The sequence below is a fragment of the Syngnathus acus genome, chromosome 17, assembly GCF_901709675.1.
Source record: "Syngnathus acus chromosome 17, fSynAcu1.2, whole genome shotgun sequence".
Lineage (NCBI taxonomy): Eukaryota > Metazoa > Chordata > Actinopteri > Syngnathiformes > Syngnathidae > Syngnathus > Syngnathus acus.
The window spans coordinates 8,836,052-8,851,054 of NC_051102.1; the positions used below are offsets into that span (position 1 = coordinate 8,836,052).

The 15,003-nt window shown below is 43.3% G+C and overlaps 1 protein-coding gene across 1 annotated transcript; it reads left to right on the forward strand.

The window, feature by feature from the left end:
* The first annotated feature begins 52 nt into the window (after nt 1–52).
* On the forward strand, nt 53–6,322 carry dsc2l (desmocollin 2 like). The gene is made up of 16 exons (XM_037275956.1): nt 53–560; nt 640–730; nt 831–1,027; nt 1,186–1,284; nt 2,094–2,249; nt 2,424–2,568; nt 2,643–2,797; nt 2,874–3,008; nt 3,108–3,293; nt 3,373–3,620; nt 3,703–3,845; nt 3,923–4,147; nt 4,216–4,437; nt 4,540–4,655; nt 4,733–4,978; nt 5,071–6,322. The coding sequence occupies exons 1-16, from the start codon at nt 522–524 to the stop codon at nt 5,272–5,274; spliced, it is 2,607 nt and encodes an 868-aa protein (XP_037131851.1). The 5' UTR covers nt 53–521; the 3' UTR covers nt 5,275–6,322.
* The last annotated feature ends 8,681 nt before the right edge of the window (nt 6,323–15,003 follow it).

Genomic DNA, 15,003 nt, shown 5'->3' on the forward strand with positions numbered 1-15,003 from the left:
TAACACACGCATACTCCCTTAGAGGCATGCATAACTTTTATTTGTGCAGCAGCATCAGTAGTGTAGTATTGATATAGAGTGCTGCTTTGTGATGAAGACTTAAACGAAACATTAGGAAAACTTTAAAAATCCCAAATTGGTGTAAATTCTTTTTGGGAGAAACAGCTCCTCCTGCTGGTGGATTTTAGAATTTGTAACGTTTGGACTTTGGAGGAGTGCTTGGTGCATACAAGTCCTCCCTCGCTGATACGGAGCCTGCTGGGGAAGCTCGGCCTTTGGGTGGGGCGTTCAAGGTGTGTCCGGATTATTGACACACCGCCAGCAGCGAAAAGCGAGCGAGCGCAAAAGGTGCCATGGAGGCGTAAGAGAAGCAGCAGGAGTTCTTTCTTCTACGTGATTACGGCTTCCAAACCGACACCTGAACGCTCGAAACCTTTTCGCTTTTTTTTTTTTTTAAATGCTGTGAGGGGATTGCTTTTTGCTTGGGGCAAAGTGCAAATTTATATTTGAAAAGAAAAACGATGGCGAAAGCTGTCATTTTCAACGTCTGCCTGGCGCTGGTAAGTCCGACATATGTGTTGTTTTATTAACAAAGAGGAACCTTGTGATATTCGACACTAATTCTATGTGTAACTTTAGATCCTGGTCGGAGTAGAGTCGTGCTTCGTCCCAAGCGTCCTGTACGTCCCGGTGCCGCAAAGTATCCCGGCCAGATTCGAGATAAGCAGACGTAATTACAATTTATTTTTATTCACGATCTAACCGGTACCGTATTTCTGCAATAATAATAATAGTAAAAGTCACTCAACCTGTTCTTCCCTATGCCCCAGTCAATGTGGCGAGCTGCGCGAGCGTCACTTGCAACGACCGCGCTTTCGCAGTCTGGCCCAACGGTTCGGTGACGGCCACGACCGCCGTCGAGATCTCGTCTAAAGGCAGAACTTTCTCCGTTTGGGCTGAACGCAACGACGGGCGGCACATGCAGATGGACGTCAACCTCATCGCCAGCGAGCAAATGATCAGACAGGTAACAAAAGCAATCCCCCCCTCCTCGCGCCCCCAACTTGCAAAAGTGTTCACACCGGTACTTGAGTAAAAATATTATGCGCTGATACTTGATAAAGCGACTTAAGTACAGTAACAAAATAGTTGTTCTTAATTCCCACTACTGACTGTGCCGTGTAGCCCACTGACGTGCTGCAACGGTTCAGAAGACGCTGGAGCCCCCCACCCATCAATATCCTGGAGAATGACCCCGGCCCCTATCCAAGAGACGTCTCAAGGGTAATTTTTCAAACATACGCGACACACCAAGCATTAAAATTATGCATTTAAATATACAGGAAAACTAAAAAGTCACTACAAAAAATACAGCACACTATAATGCCGGATTTCCAAATGAAGGGATGAATTTTAGTCAGGGTTTCCAATTGTCAAAATATCAAATTGATTCTCGTATTGTTGGTTTGTTGATATTGATCTTGTCTAATAAGCAAAACACGTGATTATGTTTCTTATGTAATCAATATTTAGTGTCATAAAACCGTTCCCCATTCCTCATGGCCACTTGGGACAATTATTTTAACAGTGACTCATATATACAGTACACACTGTGTGTGTGTGTGTGTGTGTGCCAACTGTTGAAAGACTCCCAACAGCCTTGAGATAAGAAGGGAAGAGTTTTCCATTTATAAAGCCGAAACACACCCAACCAGAACAATTACATACTAATATAGCAGCGTCATTTTTTACTATTATGTTATAGTAAATATTTCAGTTTCGAATGATCTGTCATAAGGGTCATTTTCTGTACAATTTTGCGACCTTTGATTTGCCTGAAATCCCTGTCAATCAAATTTGTAATCGGATAATTTGTTTTTGCTGCCTTAAAATGTTTCCAAAAGTGACTTGTATTGTATTACTTTACTTCACCCTCCTCCCCCCCACAAAAAAAATCCCTTCCCGTCATAAATGAATAAACCGTACATTTGAGCCTCTATCATTTTTTTTTTTTGGTTGCACACAAAATAATTATTGATGTCAACAATTTGCCTTGGTCATACGATGGCGCTCGTCTTTTGCTTCTGTTGCAGCTCGTATCCGACACCGAAGCCTCTCATCAGGTGTACTACACTCTGACTGGGCCCGGCTACGACAAGTACCCAGAAGGAGTGTTTAGGTTTGACAGCGACTCTGGAATGTTGACTGTGCTCAAGCCGGTCGATCGTGAGGAGTTCCCGCAGTTCGCCGTGAGTTGGCGCTTTTCCTCATTCAGTTTTTCCAATGAAATGGAATTCAATTGGTTTTAGATACACATTCAAGTTACTGTCACTTTTTGTATGATTCTATTGGAATCAATTCCAATTACAATCAATCATTTCATGAGCCATCTACAGCACCATGTATCTGTTTTTCCTTTGCAGTTAATAGCCAGGGTTTTCGACAAATCTTCGCGGCAAGAAACCGATGACCCTTTGGGGATCTTTGTCAACGTGGACGATCAGAATGACAATGCGCCGCAGTTCAGCGGCCAAATGCAATTTTCGGTGGCAGAGAAAAGCAAAGCAGGTGAGCAACTCGACACACTGTGGCCTGTTTCGTGTTTGTTCTGGCAACAAGCTTATCAAATGAACACACCGCAGGGACCGTCATGGGGAAGGTGAACGCCACCGACAGAGACCAGGCAGGCACCGACCACGTGAAGATCCGCTATTCCCTTTTGAGCGAATTGGAGCGATTTGCCATCAACCCGGAGACGGGGGTCTTGACAACGGCCACCAATACTTTAGACAGAGAGGTGAGGCCCGCCGGATCTCGGGTCCCGCAATTTCAATTCTACCACGTGTGACGTGAATGGAATCTTCTTTCGTCAGAGTAAAGAAATATACAACGTGATTGTGCAAATCAAAGATATGGACGGCGGAGCCAAAGGTTTGTTCACCACGGGCACGGCGACCATCACGCTGACCGACATCAACGACAACCCGCCGACCTTCACAAAGAAATTGGTAATCAGCTTCCACATTTGGAAGACCTTTGACCAGGTTGGCCCCCTGCCCACAATTGTTGTTCATAATTCCTGAACCTTTGAATTTTTCATCGTGCAGTACGAAGCCACCGCACAGGAGAACGAAGTTGGCAAACTTATTCTCCGTATGCCTGTCGAAGATAAGGATTTAAAAGGCACATCCGCCTGGAAATCGAAATTTGTTATCACTAAGGGCAATGAAAACGGAAACTTCCGGATGGAGACGGACCCCAAAACAAATGAGGGCCTTCTGTACATTTCTAAGGTGAGTTGATTTTTACTTTGGAGTAACACCATGAGGAGTCCAAGTCATCTCAAGTAAAGAGTGCCGACGTTTTTTCCAGCCATTAAATTTTGAGAAGTCCCAAAAAATGAGGCTGGAAGTGATGGCCCGCAACGAAGCCGAGCTGAGCGGCACCACGGCCCAGTGGGAGATCGTCCCCGTGGACTTGACGGTGGGCGACGTGGACGAAGGTCCCGAATTCACGGCGCCGACCGTTCGCTTCACCGTCAAAGAGAACACGCCCAACGGCACGGTGATAGGAACGTACAAAGCCATCGATCCGGAAACCAAGAGCAGCGACGGCATCAAGTAAGCGGTTCACTCTGATGGGACTTTGACTCGCTCGAAGAAAGCGAGACTGACGAGAACTTTGCGGACCGTTTCGCCGCAGGTATTACAAAATCATGGACCCGGCCGCCTGGATCAACGTGGACAGGAACTCAGGAGAGCTGAGGGTGGCAAATACCATCGACAGAGAGTCGCACTTTGTCAAGGAGGGACTTTACAACATCACCATGCGAGCCGTCGACGCAAGTATGTGGCTTTTTCAAACAGATCCGTCGCCTCGAATAGCGGACTTGAGCGAGAGTGTGTTCCCTCATGGCTTTTAGCTTCCAAGACCGGTACGGGAATGGTCATCATCCAGGTGGAAGACGTGAACGACAACGTGCCGGTTATCGTCCCGCCTGGCGAGAGGGTGGTGTGCGAGAAGGAAGGGGAAATGGGCTCGGCGCTGCTCGTGGCAGAAGATGCCGACGAGGCGCCCTTTAAAGGCCCCTTCACCTTCAGCCTGCCGCATAACGAAGAGGGAAAATGGTCCATCATCAGATTCAATGGTAGGCGACGGCTTGTAGCTTGTCATATTTCCGTCAGGCCCTAAACGGATTGCGTGCTTCCCTTGTAGAAACGGCTGCCACGCTACGGCAGGACAAAGACCTCCCCTTGAAGGTGCATCAAATTCCCGTCGAGGTGAAGGATCTGCAGGGCAACGGGAAAATCCAGACAGTGAGCGTCAGGATCTGCCAGTGCAGGAACGGCGCCTGCGTGACCAAGCCTTGGTCGGCCTCGCTGGGCCCGATGGGGTGGCTGGCGTTCCTCCTGCCTCTGCTCCTCCTGCTGCTGCTATGTCAGTTCCTCTCTTCTTTTTTGGATTTGTTCACTCCCTTACATGTTGGGAACATTAGTGTGTGACGTTCCTTCCATCTAATGGGCCATTTTGCTCTTGCAGTCTTGCTGCTCGCCTGTTTGTGCACGACAAAGCCAGACTTGCAGATCTTGGAGGACACGACCGACAGCGGCGGAATCCTCATCAAATCCAACACAGAAGCCCCGGGGGAAGAAGTGGTAAGGAGCGAGAAGAGGTCTCACTCCCTTCAATCCGAGCGAGGCAAAAGAACCACTTTTTTGTTCTGCGTCCACAGGACGCCAGTCTGATCAAGGTCCCCGTCCCCGGCTCGGACTTCAAGGGCTCGGTGGCCAATCAGGATTGGCAAATAAAGGGCTCCACCTTGGGACGCCAGGACACCAACTTCTACAAGTCCGGCTTTGGTGCCACCGACGCCGAGTTCATCAGCGGACATTACGACAGCCAGTACGGAACCCAGCAGATGAACTACGACGCAAACTTTCTCAACACATGGCAAACAAACGGACGCTATTTGCATCAGGTGATGATGACGCTCCCGTTTTCTCGGAAACATCTGTCAAAGTATTATAAGCGTTTGGGCTCGAGTGTAAAGCTTCTGGCTTTGCCTTTCAGAAACTTTCCTATTTCGGAGGCAAGGAGAACGACGGGCGCTACGCGGACGACATCATCCACCAGTACGGCTTTGAGGGAGCGGGCTCGGCGGCCGGCTCGGTCGGCTGCTGCAGCGACGACGGCGGCGGCAACGAAAACCTCGACTTCTTAAACACGTTGGGACCCAAGTTCAAAAATCTTGCAGGCGTCTGCAAAAAGACATGAACGACCAAGCCGGAGAAAAATAGCGTTTTGCCCGTTGGGTGCCCAGAATGCGGCGCATCGCGGCCCCTCCCACCCTGCCACCAACAATGAAAGGGAAGACAGAAGCCGAGTCATGTGGGCTTTTGCTCAAATTTTATTTTTTAATCTCTGCTGCCTTGTCTTGAGTCCCAAGCACTGATAACCTTGCTGACACTGTACATAGTGTACCTGTTGCTTTTCTTTTTTGGAGTGGATTCTTGGTTGCTAGTAGCTGATGCATTGATGTTTTTTTGTTTTTTTTTGGCAAGGGGTGTGTGTGATAATTGCTTAACAACTTCAGGTTTGGGGGTTTTACTAATCCCATGTTTTCATAGTCAATGTGCAAAGTAATTATCTGTTTTAAAAGGCTCCCCATTTTTTTATAAAGAGTTTTGATATTTTTGATAACATGAACTAAGATACAGTTGCCTAAAAGACAAAAAAATCAGCAGACTTTAAAGTAGAGTCGGGCATTCTAAGAATGAGATTTTTGATCAATTGCATCCATCTTAAAGCAACTGAGGGCAGCTGGCGCTCGAGTTCTGCTAACCTTAAAATAGGGGTCCAGAACTTTCAGTGTGTTTTTTGTTTTTTTTGCCCCGTAGCAATAAAATAATGTTCATAGAATCAAATGGATTGATCAAGGAAATTTATTAAAATGCCTGCCCCTATTTTTTTTCTTAGTTTTTTGACTACTACTGGTTCTAAACTGTGCACGCGCATTCCAGCGGAGGCCGCGATTGTCAAAGGTGGAGCGGGTGTGGCTCCAGCAGCCGTCAGCAGTTATTGCAACATTCTAAGACGGCAAAGTCTACACTAGGGCGTCAACTGGGCCACTGACAACGGCGTAACAAAAGAGTCTGAATCTGGCATTTCCGCATTTGGCGTCGATGAACGTTCGAAATGTCTCTCGGAGAATGCGTAAAGGTAGATTTGGCTTAACTTATTGACTTCAACAAGCTGATGTCTTTTCACTGTAACACCTGTAGTGTGTGCGACTGGAAAATAATAAAAGGAACTCTTGTACGAGTGTGATTGTTTTCTCTTGGAGGAGGAAACAAAAAAAAAACAGGTTGCAGGTGTGAATGCTTTTTTTGGGTGTGGCAGTCTAGCTCGCTTAACTTCAAGAATGCTGCGTGTGGGACACCGTCGGTTAAAAAGCGCCCCGCCCAACCTTGTCTCGTTGATGGATTGAGTTACAGCACATAGCGTACAATCCTTCACACCTATGGTTTGAGCCGGGAATTTCAAATTCAGGCTTACTACTGTGCTAAATTGCTATATACTGGCAGTATTGTTAAATTTTAAAATAAATAAAAAATATAAATAAATAAATAAAAACTATTTAGAAAATCAAAGCATCCATTTTGCAATAATACAGAAAGGCATGTGACTGTTCTTTGGTACAACAAAATAAGGTTGCTGCCTAGCAGTGGGCTACTGGACAGGCATGATCTTTCATTTTTAAGACCTCATAAGAAAAAGTATTGCAATCAACATCACCCTCGAATGAATAATTCACAGCATATTTGAAACGGGGGAGATTCTGTAGATAACAAGCTTATCTACATTATGCAGCGACCACCATAAATAAATTATGCACCATGAAAAATGAACTAAAATCCAATTCGCCTTAAATGAAGACACAGGGATTATTTATTCATAGCTGATTTTGTGCACACAGGCAGTAAACAATCCAAAGAGTATTGTTTGGAAAGCATGCTGATCACGCACCAGTAGTGTGATATATTACAAAATTGGTTGAAAAATACAACAATATATAATCGTGAGGGATTACAAAAACACTATCAGCATGTGGTCAATATGTAAACATCAAATCCAAATCCCACAGAGGCCAATTAAGACAAGCTCGAAAAGTCAAAAATAATGAAAATAAGCAGTTATGCTCAATGATTATTAATTAAGGCTCCCAAAGCATGATGGCAGCCATGTTAGCCACATTTTGCAAATAAACTCGATCTAGCACACTTTACACACCCAATTTTGTGTCTTGCTGAAATAAGCCCATTGAGCCCTTATTGTGCCCTGTCGTACACTGCTGGGCCAATGCAATTGTTACCATGACAACCAGGGGTGGAGCCTGAGCTTTGTGACTGAAGTGGAGACGTGGGCCGCCTCTTGTCATCTTGCCAGTAAGTGTATGCGTAAGAGATCCAAGACTGGAACTGAGGACCTCTCGATTGTGAGTCAGTGGTGCCACAAATCAAGTGTATCAAGTCAAGGCCTGTCTGATAAAAATAAATAAAAAAGATTTAATAGACACCGTCGTGTCCATCCCTATCAGAGCGGCTTCTGCTAAGATGCAATTAATTCCAAAGCAGTAGCGTGAAATTAATTTAATGCTTGTTAATGACATTGCAGCCCGGTGTGGAAACAATCTTCAGATGGGATTCTTTGCATCGTTCACCGAAAAGGCCAAGATTGAGATTGATGCCTCCCAGCTACCTTAAGTACAAACTTTATTTACCTGACATACAGTATTTTGAGTCATGTGACTTTTTTTGCTGCAGAAATGGGATACGGTCACACATGAATCAAGTCAAGTTTATTTGTATAGCCCTAAATCACAAGCAGTCTCAAAGGGCTTCACATAGACAAAAAAAAAAAAAAAAATTCCAAATATTTTTTTTGCACTTCCTTCGCAATAAGGCTGCGGGGGTCCAAGCACAATCCCTATCGTGTCCACTAGATGGCAGTGTTTACCTCTTTTAAGAGGAGAATGCGCGCTGTCAGATGATTTTTTTCAAAGAGAACTTGTGAGCCAAGCAACCACCTGACAGTGCTTCAATTAAGCATTAACTGTCACTTGTCTGACAATAACTGTTTTTTTTTCCCGTGCATCACACACCTGCCAACTCGTTAAAAGTCACAAGAGACTCCTCGATGACGATATTCCACACACAATCTCACAAGCTTTGAAGTCACTTGCATGAAGCCTACTGAAGTCTACATTTTGCAACTGAAGAAAGGTAAACTCTCCTTGCAGTACAGTACAAATATATATAGTGGGCGGTTGCTGTATGAACAAAGAGACTAATAGACTGCAAAATAAGAGACTAAAGCAACTCAGAGTTTTCTTTGATTATATTGACCTGTTTTCTCTCCACGCAGCACGTCAAACTAAAAAAGTGTGGGATGAAAGCATAACTTTCATCTTGTTTCTGCTATTGAGGATCAAACATGGATCAACTGCACTAGCCATCAAACATGTCTGACTATGGCGTGAACTCGTAATGTCGCCGATTAGGTGTAAAGGTCTGTGGTCCTGTGGCGATTCATCTGTACCATCACAGCAAAACCTGCCGTTTGTTCCTCTAAAAGCGGTGAACTTCCTGTTCATTACTGTCCACCCTGTAGGTGGAAGACACTTTGGTTCCTACTGCGCAGAGCAATGTTCTCAGAGAAGTGATTAAAGTCCAGCACAGCGTGATTGGAACCAGTGTCGTACTTTTAACATGAGAAAAATCATCGACCCCTCAGGTGGGGCACATACGAGGAAACTCTTTGTTATTGTCCAGCGCTTTCATAAAAACTTCTTTTCCAAGAGTAGACAACTAAAGAACACATATGAGTGCAATTTAATAAAAAATAAAAAATAAAAATCACAACATTTTGAGGCATCTGCAGTTCAGTTGTATTTAACTTTTAAGAACGCTTCAATACATTTGCATTTCAAATTTGAATCAATGTTTACAATCAGGCAGTTTGTGTGCTACCTTTTAATTGAATATTAATCATTATCCACAATGGTACTGGGTGTAAATAGTTTGAGTACCGCTGCACTAAGGACTTGAAATGATTTCAAAAAGAGCGCCAGAAGGATGATAAGACAAACTTCACACCCATAAAGATTAGAGACAAAAACACATGTAAGAAGGGCGGCGAGAAAACCAAACGCCTCAGTGTGCCTTGCTGGGATCAGAAAAGCAGATCCAATATTTTCCTCTCGGTGAAAGGTGTCTTGCACCTGCTCAACACGGAAGAGAAGAAAAATGGGCTTGTGAGCGCAACCCGGAGCTCCATGCCAGGTTTGAAGTCAAGGCGCTACCCCCGCCGCGAGGATCTATAGACCACCTTTGGTGCGACTTGCTGCTTTGCCTCCTCTGGCAGTACTTTGAGGCTGAGAGATGTCAGGCTGTCTTCTCGCCCGAGGGGTCGTGGCCGGATAACCGCAACGACTATGTGTGGAGTTTAATTGGCTGCTTGCACATTTTAAATTTCAAGTCCTCCCACTTAGTCGGGGCTTAAATAAAGGATGGAGCAGGAGGTGGAAGCAATTCTTGTTCCTGCCTGCCTCAACAAAAGATGTGTACAATTGTGGACAAAAAGGGCCACAATTCACAAACATGACGCACCAGATGGTTGGTTTCACAGATTGGGAGGGCGGGGGGAAGGGGGGGCTGTGGTTACAATTCCATCTGGGAAAGAGCTGATAAAAAACGGAAAAAAAAAGGGTCTCGCTGCTGAAAATAACTCCGAAGGTGATTGGGCGAACAATTCCATCCATGATGGGAAACCAGAAAATAGCATTGAATTGCCCATATTCTGATCAATCAATCAAGCTGGATCGAAATCTGAATCTATGATTGAAATAAACCTGTGGGTGGTATATACTTTCACTTCTTGCACACAACACCAAGACCTACGACCCACATTGTTGTTTAGATGCAACACTTTAAACCCAGATTCCTTTCATGAGCTTCGGCTCGCTCACGGGAAATACAATTGATCGATTTTCTGCCATTCTTGACCCGACACTCTCCCCATCAGAAGCTTGAGCACCTCACAATGCAGCCAACAGAACACAAATAGAGCACAAATGACAACGTGAGCTGTAGAAAAGCGAGATACAGAGGGTTATGTCACGCAGCTGGCACCCAAAAAGGCGTGCTCGCGCCAAGCCAAGTCCCAGCGAGCGCACTCGGATTGTTTTCCCTAAATATTGGCAGTCCGGTGATAGATGCCAGAGAAAATCTGATTGGACTGAGTGGCTGTATTGAATGATCGGTACGAAACAAAAGACTCGCAGCAGCACGCGCTACCGGAATGGATCCAACTTGTGTCGCGTAGACGCATGATCCATCCAATATCAATTAAAATGAAAATCAATCATTCTGATGATGGTGATTAAGGAAGAAGAAAATATATGCCCTGCTCTCTGCTGCGGCTATAAATTGTATCACAACCTTTTTTTCCCCCCCAGTAATAAGTAATCCGTTGAAAAAGTTGCTCATACTTTCTGCGCACACTCTTGAAAATGAGAAGTACCACTGCCACCTTCTGTAGTGGATGTGCAACTACAATTTATTTTAGTAGAAAAATAAAACAAAAACATGTTCCTTGGAATCACAAAAAAAGAAAATCGCACTAATTCAATCATTTGCAAGGCATGTTTTTCTAGAAAACTTGACAAGTGCTGTGCCATTCAATCATTTGTGACTGAGTGATTTTTAACAGGCATGTTTTCCTAGAAAACTTGACAAGTGCTGATTTTTGACAATGCGGGCAAAAATGTACACAAAATGTCCTGACATTGAGAAACAGAGGTGTCAAAATACAAGACCAAGATAGCTGATGCTGCGTTTTCATCAAAATACGCTTGAGAGATGATGAATGGTTGTTTTTCTGTTTTGGTTTGTTTTTCCCTGGTCTTCACCCTTCTAAATTCTTCTCGAGCTTTTTTAACCACTGACTGACAAAGTGTGTCCCTGTCAGCAAAAGCCCTCTCCATCCATCGTGAGTGACAGATGAAGGGGTGATGAGAGAAGGAGGAAAATCGATGCACGAACATTCCACAGTCTTTCCTCTCCCCTGACCTTCAATCCTCACCTCAGAGAGGTCAACTCAAAGCCACGTTATTTACAAATCCCAAAACGAGGCACGTTTTAGCATCCTTCTTTCAGACGTACTAAATATGTCGAGACAGTATGACCGTACTTGCGTTACTGATTTTTTTAAATTACAGCCGGGAGTTTAATGAGTTTATGTAGAGTAATTAAAAAAAAAAAAAAAAACCTTAGCTGTTCTCTGCTGCTGAAATTCCAGTCACATCGACTTTGGTTATTCCAACATCACTTCAACCCTACGCTATTAGCTTAATGCAAAACACAAACAGCCAGCAAGCTAACATTAGCTTCCACCTAACAATGCTAATTGATCTCAGTAATTGGCCATATAAGGGCGAAAAGTAATGGCTGCGATTTTCTTTTCGTGCTTGTGTTTCATTTTTTGACAGCTACCAGAAGCACATTGCGTTAATGTTAACCTAATACGAGGATCGCGAGTCCACAAATGATTTCTTGATTTCTTTTGACGATGTGATGTCATATACTATATAAAAAAAAATCTTTACAATATCATGTTCTGTATGTGCCCCATAGAGTCTGATTAGTATTGCATTTGAAGAATAAGAATTCAAGCCAGGGGCGGCCATTTTGTTACTTGCTTTCGACTGAAAATGACATCCCAGTGGTTAAGAGCTCAAGTACCGACCAATCACCTGTTTTCTGGGTTTGGTCATGTGACAATTTAATGCAATTAATAACCAAAGCCTCTAATTAATGTTTAACCAAGCCCCACCACTACTTGAAAGATCTTTAATCAAGTCGATTGCGTCAGAAAGTGAGTGAATATGTGCATAGTGATGAAGTGATATTGACATCCTACAAACGCAGGTCTCCAAAAAGTCAAAGCCGCTTTCGGAATTTGACCTTTAGAGGGTCCGAGACGACAAATCTCCTTTAGGTGGAATGAACGTATTAGCCTCTGCCGGTGATTAATTACGAACAGCAAATGGCTGCCATGGGTGACAGCTTGCGTGATAACATTTCTTATCAGTGACCTCCATCGCCAGACCCTGCCATAACTCACACAGTCCTGATTTAGAGCGACTCTCATGGAAGTTTTCTGTAGAGCCACAGTTAATTCATGATTGATTCCCTGATTAGAAAAAGTAGAAGAAGAAATGAATGCATACTGTAATTTCACCTTCAAATGATATCGCATTACCTCCATATCATTAATTGGTGCCAGTAAGATAGATCGCAATCTTCTCAAGAACTAATTGGAAACAAAATTTGCTAAAGTCACAACGCCAGTGTACATATTCTATATATGTTGCCTGTGTCGGTGAAAACTCTGTTCTATCGATCCAAAGCTACGATCTGTTCTCTTTGACAAGTTTGTAAACAACATTAGTAATTTATAATAAAAAGCCATTAGCAGGTCCGGGCAGGAGTTGCGCGGAGGGAAAACACAAACGAACCGATAAAAGAGAAAATACTGCTTGTTTGTACACGTGAGATCCTCGTGGAGCTAATTTATATCAACATGATTGTTTTATGGTAGGATTACTTTATCCACGTGTTGCATTAATTCTATCATGGTATTGACTCACTTAAGAAAGTTATTGTTGTCTATTACCTGTACTAGACTGTACTAACATTGAAAATGCACTTGTACCTCAACTTGGGAGTTGAAATCATTCATTTTTTTCAGTTACTTGAAATGCATTTGTTTATATAATGATCATTAAATCGTCTGTAAAGATGAAAAAAGGAAACCCAGTTCCATCATTTGTTTTTAAATCTCAATTTTGTTCTGATACCTATTTCGGATGTAATTTCACTGCCTGCCACTAGAGGGCGGTATATGTATAGTGTTTTCATTTTGTTTGACCGTCCCAATCAATAAACGGTGTAAAGTGTAATTGTGGTGCTCTTTGACCACACATGAGGGTATTAAAAAAACTTAATCGCCCCATGTTTTTGTCTATAACTTCACAGGCATGACTAACTAACCTTAAGCCGTAACTACACAGACTTTTTTTTTTAAAGATGGGACGGTAATGGAACTCTATCCAACATAAGTCCGTACTCTGAGAAGGATTTTTCAGTCATAAAACCTTTCCTGCTAATAACGTGAACACTAAAGAGCAAGGTCGTTGGAAAGTACTGTATACACGTCTTGAGGTAATCAGATTTTCTCCTCCGCAGAACATACCGGAAGTCCTTCAAAATGCTTGTTTCAAAACTAGCGCCAACGTCACCACGCTGTTAAAAACACATTTTGTATTTTTTTTTTAGATAATTTGCCACACTTGCATGAGGCAGGACTGCCTCAAACAGACCGATTTCAGCAAGACAAGAAAATGGATGTAAATTGTATTATAATTCTTGATCCTTCGGGTATTTTGTTGAAAGCATGTCTCAGACATAATATTGAGACACTTGGGAACTCTTTTAAATTATATATATAAAAAAAAATGCCTAATTTGTCTCCTTTAAGTACTGCACATCCACAAGGGAAATTAGCGACGATGCAAATCTTCCCCATTCAGTTTTTCTAATTTCTCCCAGTATTCCTTTGAGGTAGCCACGATCTGAAACATGCACGAGTGGGCAGGTATGTACGTACTTGGCATTCCATTTTATTGACTGTTTTCAAATACTGCTTTGGCTGCTCATTTAATCGCACTGGAATTTTTCCAAGGTGACATTATTGCCCGCATTTCATGTTGCACTGTGCTCACCTAACCAGCCCCCCCCTCCTTCCGCCTCTTTCATTTTTCATTGTCATTTTAAACTGTCAACCTTTACTCTGGCGTACCCTGCGTTTCTTTTGCACCGTCCTTGGTCCCATCGTTGTTACCAACGCATGGCTGTTTACTGGAGCGAGGGGGTAAAAAAAGAAAATTGCTAATGATGTTGGCTTGCACTTACAGCTAATTACAATCCAATAAATATGGTGAAGGTGGGTGGCGTGATGGATGCAGTGTGCCACAAGTCTGGTGAGCAGCGATGTCCAGGTGATCAATATCGGAATATTGAACGCATTACCGCACATAGGCGCCTAATGAACCAACGCTTTTTATCTGTTAATTACATGTGAGAATGGGTATACACACACACACACACACACGCGCACACACACGCCTTAGCATTCCTCTCACAGTGCGACGGCATCCTGGCCCGGCTAGATAATGGACGGTTATTTCGCATAACAAATCGACAAGCACATTCCTCTCTTTTCGCCCACTCACACTTTATCTGGCACAACCCTTCCCCAGCTTTCATTTACTGCAGGTAATTCTCAACGCGACAAATTGGACGCTGTATCTGTGGAACGTGACGCTCCCATTGTCCCCAAAGCATCTGAATTTATTCTGCATCGCTGCGACTGTGGCCGGCTTTCAATATATTGGCGAGGTTAATCGGGTTAATAGTTGGTGTTGGCAAAATGAACAAATGTGCCTCAAAACACATTGCGGGAAACCTTTCTTGTGCATTGGTATTGATAAAATGAAATGATTTATTCAACAGTATAACAATTTGAATTTTGCTCACTGAAAAGGAAAACAAGGACAAAAGGTGAAGGTAGTAAAATGTCAAAAAACAAAACTTTATTCAAATTAATAAAACGTGTGACTAAAATATTGCTTGTGCAAAAAAAACCCAACCCAACTTCTAAGTGGCTGTTTTACAAAAACCAAAACTGCTTTGTCCAATGTTTGAGTTCAAAACACACAGCTTGCTCCTGCAAAAGTGTAGCTGCCGAGTGTAAATGGAAAGAAAAAAAAAGCGCCCAGCGTACGTCCAATGAAAGGTGGAAACAGTGCACGGACACAAAATAAAAAATGTACACCGAAAGTTTTTAGCTGACTTTTTGTTGCAGGTCAACTTCCCTTTCTCC